Source organism: Mustela putorius, unplaced genomic scaffold (assembly GCF_011764305.1).
Source record: "Mustela putorius furo isolate JIRA1106 unplaced genomic scaffold, ASM1176430v1.1 tig00000765_pilon_pilon_pilon, whole genome shotgun sequence".
NCBI lineage: Eukaryota > Metazoa > Chordata > Mammalia > Carnivora > Mustelidae > Mustela > Mustela putorius.
The window spans coordinates 2433573-2446391 of record NW_025421470.1 but is presented as its reverse complement, the minus strand read 5'-3'; the positions used below and the strand labels follow the sequence as shown (position 1 = coordinate 2446391).

Sequence of the window (12819 nt, the reverse complement as noted above, 5' to 3'; positions counted from 1 at the left end):
AAGCCACATGTGACAGCCAGCAAGGAATAAGAGCCTCAGACCTACAAGAGCAAGGGACAGGATTCGCTGGTAGCCTGAACGTTCCTACAAGCCTCCCGCCTGGAGCCTCTGGAAAAGAGCCAGTCAACACCGCGACTCTGGCCAGAGACGCTGGTCAGAGACCCTGGTAAGCTCCCCCACCGGACTCCGACCTACAGAACCGAGAAGGACGTGTTGTTTGAACCACCAGGTTTTTACCCAGCAGAAACCCAATCCGATTTTCGTACCTGGCTGTGGGACACTGCTGTCACAAACACCTCCAAGCTCACTCTGGGGGCAATTAACAGAACCCTGAAGCGTCACATAACGGCATCTGGGGCTCACTGACTGCTCTAACGGGTGAGAACAGCAGCGAATAAAGAACGCATCCCTTAATTTCCACGTCATGTGTTTCTTCTGCTTTTTTGGAACTGTTGCCAAATTACCTGTGTTTACTTGCAAAAGAAGCCCAGTCAGCAAATTCTAACTAATAAGTAAATAAACACGAGCTTTTTAATACCGTCCACCGTACACTTTGAGTTTGGTGCACTGTCCCGGCCTCAGGTCCCCCAGAAGCTGCAGCACGGTGTCCAACAGAGCCCGGCTTGAGTTAACCAAGAATTCTCGACCACACGCAATGGCAGCCACATCTGCAACAGAAAGATAAGACGGAGCATCAAAATCACTGTTCCTTCAGAGCCTGGGAAAGCCTGCCTGAGACGGAGTGTTTTTTGCTCTGTCTCCTAACGGACCTACTGAAAATGCAGACTAGCCCTCGAAGTACGACCCAACGGCCATCCGGGAGCTGACAGCCCAGAGAGTAACTGACAGGCACAACAGTCACCAAGACGCTGAGTTATGTCCCCCGTGCTTAGCAGACACCGCGTCGGGGGAATAGAGCTCAGGATCTAAGTATGTCTGCGACCTGACCGCAGTGCACTCCGGGGCCTGGATTCAGCAGCTCGGGGCAGGCAGGGTTCACTCGGAAGGAGGACGCATACGACTCCATCTGGGACCAAACACACTGAAAGCCATTTTCAACCCTGGGAGTGAAAGCCTAACGACTGGGAACCACAGTAGCAAACTGAAATCATGAGATCAAAAAAGAGTATGACCACTAATCCTGAAAAAGCTCTTTTCCAAATTTTACACCGTACTGTGGACCGGCAAGTATCACGCTTCTGCCGGCCGGAGGCCCTGATGGGACCAGGTGATCCCACCGGCCCCCACTGGAATGCCAAGCGCGGCTCCTGCTGGCTCTGTCAATACTAGTGAACACCCACCCGGCCACACCGGCCACATCGGTGCCCCCCGCGTTTATTTGTGTCTGTGCTGCTGAGACTTTTCTTTAGCTAGGTCTAACAATAAAGCACGATCCGCAGGGACTGAAATTGCCCGCTCAGACAACCAGGCCAAACTTGGAGAGAAGCAGGCAGCAGCAGCCTTGGCCGCCCCCTGACCCCGACGGGCAGCTTCCAGTAATCCACAGGTCAACGCGGCGTCTCAGGTGATTCTCACAGGTCTCCTTCACTAGTTTCAGAACTTTCCTTCTGTTTTCAGTTTGCTGTTAATTATCAAGAATGGAGGATTAAAAAAATAAAAAAAAAGAATGGAGGATGAACTTTATCACTTATTTGTTCTGCCTTTGACTGACTACAATCTGAAGACGAACATAAAATTTCATCTGTGCTACCAGATCAGCTCACGGCATCAATCCTGGACGCTCCTCTTTCTTTCTGTCTATCCAGAAATAAACCCTCGTTTTATTTTCCTCACTGATTTTCAAGAAGGGTTTCAAAATAATTGAATAAAGAAAGGACAAATAAATAATCTTTTTAATAAATGGTGCTGGGACAACTGGATATTCACATGCAAACCAATGAAGTTGACATCATATATGAAAATTGACTCAAAATGGACCAAAGTCCTAAATATCCAGCTAAAACCAAAAAGTCTTGGAAGAAAACATAGGGATAAATCTTCATGGCCTTGGATCAGACAATGGTTTCTCAGATATGACACTGAAAACACAAGCAACTAAAGAAAAAAAAGACTGGATATCATCAAAATTTAAAACTTCTATACTTCAAAGGACACTATCAAGAAAGAATAAGGCGGGGCACCTTGGTGGCTCAGTGGGTTAAAGCCTCTGCCTTCAACTCAGGTGGTGATCTTGGCATCCTGGGATTGAGCCCCGCATGGGGCTCTCTGCTCAGCGGGGAGCCTGCTTCACCCCACCCCCCTGTCTGCCTCTCTGCCTACTTGTGATTTCTGTCAAATAAATAAATAAAATCTTAAAAAAAAAAAAAGTAAGTAATAAGGCAACTGACAGAATCAGAGAAAAATTTTGTAAATCACGTGTCTGATAAGGGACTGGTATCTGGAATATACAGAAAACTCTTACAGATCAATAATAAAAAGATAAGTAACTCAATTTCAAAATGGGCCAAAGTGTTGAATAAACATTTCCCCAAGGAAGACATACAGATGGCCAGCAAGTACGTGAAAAGATGTTCAACAGTTCTGGCCAGCAGGGAAATGCACATGAAAGCCAGTGAAATCCCACTTCATGCCCACTAGGATGGCCACGATCAGAAAATTAATTAAAAACACTGACGAGTGCGCAGAGCAACTGCAGCCCTCGGGCATCGCTGGTAGGCCTGGAAAATGAGCTGAAAGCCCCCTGAAGTGGCTGAAACCCTATGATCATGTGACCCCAGGAATCCCACTCCTACTACCCGCCCAACAGAAACGCAAACACACGTCCACACCAAAACATGGACACAGACGCTCACAGCGTCATTATTCATAACAACAAAGTAGAAGCTACCCAGACACCCTTCAGTTGATGGATAAGGGACAAGGAATAAGTGCGGTTCGGCCACACACTGGAAACCCAGTCATACACAGGAACCACGCGGACAAGCCTCGAAAACACGACACTGAGTGGGAGAAGCCCAGCACAGAGGACCCCATACGCTGTGATTATACCATGTAAAAGCCGGGAGCGGGCCAGTCCAGAGACAGAAAGCAGATCAGTGGTCACCCGGAGCCTGGCGAATGGCGGTACTGGGGAGCGACGGCCATTAGCGGGATTCCTTCCTTTCTTCTCAGGGGGACAAAAGGACTCAGAGTGGACTGTGGACATGTAGGCACATCACAGGATGCCATCAAAGTGCACACTTTGAATTGGCAAACTGTAGAGTAGATTATTACATCTCAGAAAAGCTGTTTAAAATAACAGTAGCAACACAGATACAGTTTTCGTGTTTGATAAGTTACATAGTCTCGGCTGCTCATCTCGGACTTGCTTCCTACAAAACTCTCATCGACAGCACTAAAACGACACCACACTTTCTTCAAGAAACATAAGCAAGTTTCCTCTAACTTTAATACTGTAACCTTTGCTTTATTGTTTGGTTTTTGTTTATTTGCATTTGCTGTGGTGGCTTCTTACTGAGTCAATCATTCAGTTGTCAGGGGCAAGGGAGAGAGCTGGGGGCCATGGGCAATCTCCCCGTGAAAGCACCGCCTCTGTGTGCCATTTACGGAGACGCCCTTCGGAGCTGAGAGGGTGCCCAGTCCTACTGGGCAGTAGCCTCCAGAAGGCAGTTTTGCTCATAGTTTGGGGGATCTAGCTCCTGCGGGACTACAGAAGGATGACTTGTAGAAATCCCAGAGAATTCTCTCATACACAGATTATAGCTGAGGGGAATATTAGTTTGTCCAAACTATGTATATGATTCAAGAACTAAGCAAGAATGAACTGTGGTCTCTATGGGAAAAAGATTCTGATTCTATGGACAGAATCCAATAACTAGAGCAAAAGCCAAAAGAGTTCTGCTAAATCTTTACAAAACTTTCTCAGTGCCCTCTAGCAGAGAAGCCTCAGAAGGCCACAGGCCAACGGCGACCAGCTTCAAAGAAAAAGGACTGGTTATTCCTTGTACCAGTCCTTCCAATCACCTAGTGTCACCTGCTTTTAAAAAGCCTACTGGTCAAGGATACGCACTCATCCAAGATCTGTGAACACGTAACAAAATAATTGTATCCCATTTTGCTGAGCTGCCCAACCACATGCCACCCACCCTCCCGCGGAACAGGTTAATGCTCGGGTTCCTTTACTGTCCCTTCTATAAAGTTGGCCAACATACCTCGAAAAACCAACAGTTCACCCAGAAAGTTACATCTGCAGGGATTCACTGAGTTCCACACTACTTCTCTCGGATCATAACCCCAGATCTGAAGGATACCTGGACAGTCTTTGTCGGGATCCCTCTGATCCAACATGCACATCAACTGCCTCCTCCGTCCCATTAATCCAGAAAACTCCAAGGTAGACTATAACTGTTTCCTCCCTGAGCAAGATGAAGAGGGGAGGGATGTGAGCGTGTAAGGAAACAGTCCGGTTCAACAACACAGTTCATTGTCTAGGCCATACAATGTCAGCTGGAGGAAAGCTCTTATCTAAGGAAGGATTACCAGATATCCAACATTACCCAAGACCAACCGCTGAACGACAACTAAGAAAATATCTATGACTAACCGGATAGATAGATATCTATGACTAACCAGAATGTAGATAATACATTCCTAATTCCCCTGATTTTGCAAGACCTCTGTGCAACCCGACTAAATCCAGTATGTCAGAACCAGGCCCGTGGAACACAGAAACAAAAAAGCCCTTCGATGACCCTAAAACATTTTTCTTTTTTTTTTTTTTAAAGATTTTATTTATTTATTTGACAGAGATCACAAGTAGGCAGAGTCAGGCAGAGAGAGAGGAGGAAGCAGGCTCCCTGCTGAGCTGAGAGCCCGATGTGGGACTCGATCCCAGGACCCTGAGATCATGACCCGAGCCAAAGGCAGCGGCTTAACCCACTGAGCCACCCAGGCGCCCCGACCCTAAAACATTTTTCAATAATTACCTCTCACACCCCAGATGTGAGAGGTAATTAGTTAATTTAAATAATTAGTTAATTAAATAAATAAATTAGATAATTGGTTTAATTAATTAAATCTATGTACATGAAAGGTTAAGGTCATGACCTAGGGCAGTGGTTCTCAAAGTGACACAGAAAGCTGATTTTGCCCTGAGGAGACACTTGGGGATATCTGGAGGCGTTTCTGATTGTCACACTTCGGGGGCTAACAATGGCCTCTCTAAGGGTAGAGTCTAGGCATGCTGATGACTTCCTACACCACAAAGGAAGGCCCCACAATGGAAGATTCTAGTGCTGAGGTTGAAAAGTGATGCTCTAGGCACAGGCACAACCACTCAAGCCCAGGGTTAGCACAGACCTCAGTCACCACATGGGGTCTGACAGTCCCCTGAGAAGACGAAACCAAGGGTCCCAGACCCAAAAACACGGGGCTGGTCAGAGGCAGAAGCGGAAACGGCCGCCGGGCGTCGCGTCCCAGCCCACCTTCTCCTCCACACCGCTTGCCCGCGGTAGTGCCAGGACGTGGGAGGACAAGGAGAAGTGGCAACAGGGAGAGGTGACTGTCACGGACACAAGAGTCTCTGCTATCGAGTCTCAGGTGCTCTGATGTCCACGACATGCGTGAGTTTACTTGTCTGTAAATTTTAATTTTTTCTAAGTTTTTCTTTCAATTCCAGGAAGTTGCATAGTATAGTATTAGTTTCCGGTGGTAGAACACTTCCGTCCATCACCAGTGCTCATGAGGACAGGTGTCCCCCGACGCCCCATCCCCCACGTCCCCCAGCCCCCGCCCACCTCCCCTCCGGTGACCACCAGTTTGTTCTCTAGAGTGAAGAGTCTCTTTCTTGGTTTCTCTCTCTCTCTCTTCCCCCTCTGCTCATTTGTTTCTTAAATTCCACATATGAGTGAGATCATAGGGTATTTGTCTTTCTCTGACTTATCTCATGTAGCAGGATACTCTCTAGCTCCAACCATCTTATTGCAAATGGCAAGATTTTACTCTTTTTCTATGGCTGAGTAACTGTGCATATAAACTACCTGTTCTTTCTTCATTCACCAGTCGACAGACACTTCATCTGTCTCCATAATTTACCTATAATTTACCTAGATAATGCTGCTACCAATACAGGTGTGCACATATCTTTTAAAATTAGTGATCTCCAGTCTTTTGGGTAAATACCTAGAAGTACAATTGCTGGATGGCAGAATAGTTCTATTTTTAACTGTTGGAGGTATGTCCACACTGTTTGCCAGAGTGGCTGCCCCAGTTTGCATTCCCACCAGCAGTGGAAGAAGGTTCCTTTCTCTCCACGCCCTCGCCAGCATCTGTTGTTTCTTGCATTGTTGATTTTAGCCATTCTGACAGGTGTGGGGTGGTATCTCGTTGTAGTTTTGATCTGCATTTCCCTGACAATGAGTGGTATTGAGCATCTTTTCATGTGTCTACAGGTCATCTGGAAGTATTCTCTGAAGAAATGTCTACTGATGTCTTCTGCCCATTTGCAACTGGATTATTTGTGTTTTGGACATTGAGTTACATCTGTTCTTTATATATGTTGGATACTAACCCTTGATCAGATATGTCATTTACAAATATCTTCTCCCATTCTGTAGGTTGCCTTTTAGTTTTGTTGGTTGTTTCCTTTGCTGTGTGGAAGCTTTTTAATTTGATGAAGTCCCAACAGTTTACTTTTGCTTTTGTTTTTAGTTTATTTTGCTTTTGTTTTTAGATATGTAGAAACATATCTAAAACGAAGTTGCTTTGGCCAATGTGTTCTCCTCTAGGATTTTGATGATTTCAAGTCTCACATTTAGGTCTTTTCCATTCTTAAATCATTTTTTTTAAGATTTTATTTATCAGACAGAGATCACAAGTAGGCAGAGAGGCAGGCAGAGAGGGCACAGGAGAAGCAGGCTCCCTGCTGAGCAGAGAGCCCGATGCAGGACTCAATCCCAGGACCCTGAGATCATGACCTGAGCCGAAGGCAGAGGCTTTAACCGCTGAGCCACCCAGGCATCCCGGTTCTTAAATCATTTTTGTGTGTGCTATGAGGAAATGGTCCAGTTTCATTCTTTTCCATGTTGCTGTCCAGTTTTCCCAACACCATTTGCTGACGAGATGGTTTTTTTTTCCCAAGTGGACATTCTTTCCTACTCTGTTGAAGATTAACTGACCATACAATTGTGCGTCCATTTCTGGGTTTTCTATTCTGTCCTATTGAGCTATATGTCTATTCTGGGCCAATACCATGCTGTTTTTTTTTTTTAATACTATACTGTTTTGATGACTACAGCTTTGAAATAATCTGAAGTCAAATTGTGATGCCTCCAGCTTTGTTTTTTTTTTCCCCAAGGTTGCTTTGGCTATTTGGGGTCTTCTGTGGTTCCATACAAATTTTAGGATTGTTTGTTCTAGCTCTTGAAAAATGCTGTGACACTCTATACAGAAAACCTGAAAGACTCCACCAAAAATCTGCTGATAAACAAATTTAGCCAAGTCTCAGGATACAAAATCAACACACAGAAATCTATTGCATTTCTATACATCAATAATGAAGCAGCAGAAAGAGAAATTAAGAAAACAAGCCCATTTACAACTGTACCAAAAGCAGTAAGACACCTGGGAATAGGGGCACCTGGGTGGCTCAGATCGTTAAGTGCATCTGCCTTTGGCTCAGGTCATGATCTCCAGATCCTGGGACGGAGCCCCGAGTCAGGTTCCCAGCTCAGCAGGAAGTCTGCTTCTCTCTCTCCCTCTGCCTCTCCCCCTGCTTGTGCTTGCTCTCTCTCTCTCTCTCTCTCCCAAATGAATACATAAAATCTAAAAAAAAAAAAAAAAAAAAAGACACCTAGGAATACACTGAACCAAAGAGGTGAAAGACCTGTATTCTGAAAATCATGAAACACTGATGAAAGAAATTAAAGACAACACGAAGAAATGGAAAGGCATCCCATGCTCATGGATTGGAAGAACAAATATTGTCAATATGTCTATATTACCCAAAGCAATCTACACACTTAAGGCAATCACTATCAAAATACCAAGCACATGTAGATGTTTTTAAAGACTTCTTGTTTTAGAAGGCAGAGGAACTATGTGACAACTGAGCCAAGGTTACTGTACTGTCTGCTCCCCAGAGGACAGTCTTGGTATGAGAGATGCATAAGCCCCCATGGTCTCTGTGAAGCAGGACTTTAATGAAGTCATCTTCCAGTGAAATTCACAAGATATAAGTGACAAATTTAAGTGGGTACTTCCCAATTCTTTATGAGTTCCCATGTGAGCCCCTCCGAGTCGAAATAAATAAGGTCAAACTGAGTTCGTATGTTCGGCAACAAGGCTGCTTTACCTGCTGGCCAGCCACCTCAGCCCCACACGCCAGCCAGCAATTCCAGCAGCTCGGACTCACAACTTAGCAGAATGACAAATTACATTCATCACAGGGCTTTGGGGTCCCAGCAAACAGCAGAGAATCCAATCACCAAGTCTGCCTTCTGTTTAAAAAAAGACCTCAAAACAGGGTACCTGGGTGGCTCCGTTGGTTAAGCAACTGCCTTCAGCTCAGGTCATGATCCTAAGGTCCTGGGCTTGACTCCCACATTGGGCTCCCCTGCTCTGCGGGGAGCCTGCTTCTCTTTCTCCCTCTGCCTGCCACTCCCACTGACTGGCGCACGCACAAGCGCGTGTGCACTCTCTCTGTGTCAAATAAATAAAATATATTTTTTTAAAAATACCTTAAAACAATTTAAAAAGTGGAGCAACACAAGCCCCCTCCTTCTGAAGGTGCCATGCGAGCCTAGAAAAGGGCCGGGCTGAATCAGGACTGGCCCAGACACCGTTGGAGTCTCCATATCCAGTTCAAAGCAGTGTTATCAATTTTTTTTAAATCACCAATTTTTAAGGGATTATGAAGAAAATGTCTACACAGGATCTACCTCATTCGGATTTTAGTAATGAGGGATAATGCCATGAGGAAAAATAAGATTTCGTCTCTGTTTCACAGCAGAGAATGGCCCTACGAGTGGCACAGGATAGGGCACAGAGGAAAGAGCGACAGAACAGAGCAAAAATATCGGAAGTAAATCTAACAGTCACAGCAACAGATCTGTCTCACTGAGTTCAGAACAGGGATACTCACTGCTACCTATCACTTCCCACTATACTGAGGTAGTGTTTATTAATTATCTAGTTATCCGGCTTTATCACTTACAGCAGGTTTGCCACAGAACTCTACCTTAGAGTAACTATACTCGTTGGGAGACTGTTGGGGTTTTCGGAATCCTTTAATTACTCTACTAAAAACAGCAGCAAGAGCTCCGCTTACGCTTAAGGCTCCTACTTTAACCAGATGTTAATAAAGTGATTCCAAGTAACAAGCAGCTAACGTACGGTTTTGTTTTGCCTCCTTTCCAGGCACAGAACTAAAGAGAACATGCCAGCCCATCCTGTGCTTCCCAGATCAGTCTTCTTCCTGACCGAGTATATCCCAATCGCCTGGGCGATGCCCCACAACACACACACTGCGTGGCTACCCCAGACCCACCCAACCAGGTTCTGTGGGGTCAGAACCCCAGGACACTGAAAACGTTCCCGGGAGACGTTCCTACTCACACAGCTGGGCCGTATTCGCCACCCCAGACACACGGCTAGCAGTCCCCGCGTCTCCGAAGGACGACTTACTTGTCACGATCCCAGCCAGAGCAAACACAAACTGATTCTCATCAGAATCCGGCTCCTTGACATCCCCATCCAGTGACTTCACGAAACTCTCCATGGTCTGACCAGTGATGCTGAAAAACTTCAAAGCTTTCTCCTGAAAGTGTGGAAAGGAAAGGGTCACACCCCTGCGCAAATACTGGTGCAAAACACAAGGGCACAACAGGAAGCCTCCGCGTGAAGGACAAAAGCAGTTCTTAAAAGTCCACTCCCTCGTTACAAGTTCCCATATGGAAAAGAGCAAAAAAGAGGAAGTCTGGAATCCGTAGAAAAATTACGCTGCAGCCCGATGGAAAGAGCAAAATGAAATACACGGGAGGGAACGGAGCAACCTTGCGCAGCAGTGGAAGTACCGGGGGGTTCACCCCGAGTCCACTAGGAATATGCGAGCAAAATACGTTCTCTGTTGGGTCCAGGCAGAAAACCACAGGTTTCAGCCACTGGAGAAGAGCTTTCCAAACAGAATGTTAAGAGAAGCGCCAGCACGTCGGGAGACGGCGGCGGTGAGCAGGTGGGCGGGCACCTCGCATCTCTGTTACTCAGCGCAGGTCCCTCCCAGCACCCCGAACTGCTGAAGCGCCTCCCAGGGGCACTCGGGTTCAGGGAGACCTTCAAGGCCGACGCCCCCACCAACCGCACAAGGCAGCTCCACGGCTCCACAGTGTTGTGAGACCGGGTTGTGGGGATGGCACAGCTCTGGAAATTACCTCAAGCCGGTGCGCTGCACACTCACAGCGGCTGGGCTTTACGGTAACTGAGCCTAACAAAGCTCCACAGATGTTAAGACACAATCCATCTGCACCTAAAGTCATGCGTAACTTGTTTCTCCAGGTCGCGAGGCGTCCTGTCAAACCTTCCTGCACCTGTTCCCCGTGCACAACCTCAGCGTCCGCCTAGAGCGCAGCCACACGCGCCGGCCCGTCTGGCGCTCAGGCACCGGGCCTGCCTTCCCTGCCGCGCACAGCAGGGCCCTGCCTGCGCCACGGGGCCAGCGTTCCAGTAAGTCCTCCCGCCTCGCTCCCACGCCTGCCCCTCCTATCTACCTCACTCGAGGTCGGCACCATCTTCCCGAGGTCTCTCGCCCCGTCACTCTCTTTCTCAAGACCCTCAGGGGTCCACTCGTGCCACCTACTAGGTAAAATCAGCAACCCAGCACCTGAGGCCTTCCAAACTCACGCACTGTCCTTGTTCTGTGACGTTACCGCCCCCGGCCCTGCCGTGCTAACCCCCCGCTCTGGGTCCACTGACCCAGGCACCGTCCCTAAATCTAACTTCAGGCATCTCAGCCCGTGCCTCTGAGGATGCCACTCCTCTCCCTCCCCATGCATGCCCTTGACCCCGATTCCAGCTCCTCAAAGCCCATGTCAAATCTCTCTTCCTCTGGGAAGCTTTGAGAGAGAGCGCGAGAGAGAGAAAGTGTGTGTGTACTATTAACATGCGTATGTAAAGTAACATGAAACTTTCAACAAATCAAATACCATGTTACCAGGAAATAACCTGCGTTACAGGGTGGATATGACAACCTCTGTGAACCCCATTAAGTGTATGCAGAAGTCAAGGAACGATCGTGAAGTGCAACGGTCTGGGACAGGAGGGTTCTTCTGTCGTTCATCTTACATACCCCCAGAGCCCCAGCTCTCACAGGCCCTGCACACCGCCACGCCAACGCTACCGGACGGATGAACGGAAGACGTGGATGTCATCTGTGGGTGCCTTAGAGGACACACGGAGCCCTCTGGGGCCCCTCCACACGGATGGGCGATACGCGGGAGCGCAGGGGGCATGCTTACTCCTCCCAGAATGGCCTTGACCACGTCCTCACTGCTGGAGACGCCCCACAGCAGGGTGCAGGCTGCCGCCCCCATCTCCGTGCAGTACTCTGCCTGCTGCAGGAGCTGCTGCCTCGCTTCGTTCAGCTGCTGCCGAAGAGCGAGCTTCTCCTAAAATCAGAACAGAATAAGATCCGCCAAATGAACAGCATTCAACCTTCAAATACCTCTACCAGGTTTCTTACTCAAACTGTTTTTTAAAAATGCATGCGGGGGCACCTGGGTGGCTCAGTGGGTTAAGCCTCTGCCTTCAGCTCAGGTCATGGTCTCAGGGTCCTGGGATCAAGCCCCACAATGGGCTCTGCTCAGCGGGAAGCCTGCTAACCCCTTCTGCCTGCCTCTCGGCCTACTTGTGATTTCTCTCTCTATGTCAAATAAATAATCTTTAAAAAAATAAAGATTAAAATTAAAAAATTAAAAATGCATGCAGAATTACAGAAAACAGTTGGCAAATGAAAACTAATCCTTAGACAGTCACGATCCATATTTTTTAAAAGTTCAGAGAAAAATAACGCTCTTTAAAAAAGAATGCACTGCTGCATTAGAGCTTGTAAGTTTCACCAAAAACTTGAACCAGCTTCAACTAAAACGAAACGTAAAGCACCAAGAGTTGACGCCAGTGGGGGCACCTGAACCAAGTAAGGACTGAATGCAGCCATCCACAGAGCACCGTTTGCAGTAGAAGGGCCCCCTCCAGCCGGCTCACTCGAGTGGAAGGACAGCAGATGACACAGCTAAGCCCGGCTAGGACATCTGGGGCAGAGACAGGGAGAAGTGGGAAGGAGGCGCCCAGGCATGCCGGTGCCAGTGTGACGGGAACATGAGGGCCAGCCGGCAAACCTCAGCCAGGACTGCTAACAGTGAACCGTCCTCCTGATGTGCCCTTAGACCTTACGATCACTCCTAGACTCGTGCCACGTGGCTCTTGGCTCGTATGGGGCTTCCTGGCCTCCCCAGCCTCCACCCCTGGTTGCACTGTTGCTGTTACCTGAAGTTCCCTCAAAAGGTGAGAGCGCTTCCTTAAACTCAAGAAATATAGAAACCTGGTGGCTCAGTCGGTTGAGCGTCCAACTCTTGATTTCAGCTCAGGTTCCGCTCTCAGAGTGGTAGGATCAAGCCCCATGTCAGGCCTGACAGTCAGCTGGGGGTCTGCTTCCATCTCCCTCTGCACCCCCTCCCATTTGCATACACGCATGCTCTCTTCCAAATAAATCTTTTTTTTTTTTTAAGATTTATTTATTTATTTATTTGAGAGAGAGACAATGAGAGCGAGCATGAGCGAGGAGAAGGTCAGAGGGAGAAGCAGACTCCC

At 47.6% G+C, this 12819-nt stretch overlaps 1 protein-coding gene across 19 annotated transcripts in view; it reads right to left on the bottom strand.

Moving 5' to 3' along the window:
- LOC101683404 (heat shock transcription factor 2 binding protein) overlaps positions 1-12819 on the bottom strand; it is a 106287-nt gene that overhangs the window by 65809 nt on the left and 27659 nt on the right. For 13 of the 19 annotated variants that reach the window (XM_045084379.1, XM_045084376.1, XM_045084383.1 and 10 more), the window contains 3 exons: positions 11469-11618; positions 9643-9775; positions 539-668 (listed from right to left, as the gene is read on the bottom strand). In XM_045084379.1, the coding sequence (XP_044940314.1) occupies positions 539-668; positions 9643-9775; positions 11469-11618 (413 nt within the window). The remainder of the gene's footprint in view (positions 1-538; positions 669-9642; positions 9776-11468; positions 11619-12819) is intronic. The other 6 variants (XM_045084381.1, XM_045084384.1, XM_045084388.1 and 3 more) reach the window with 1 other exon arrangement.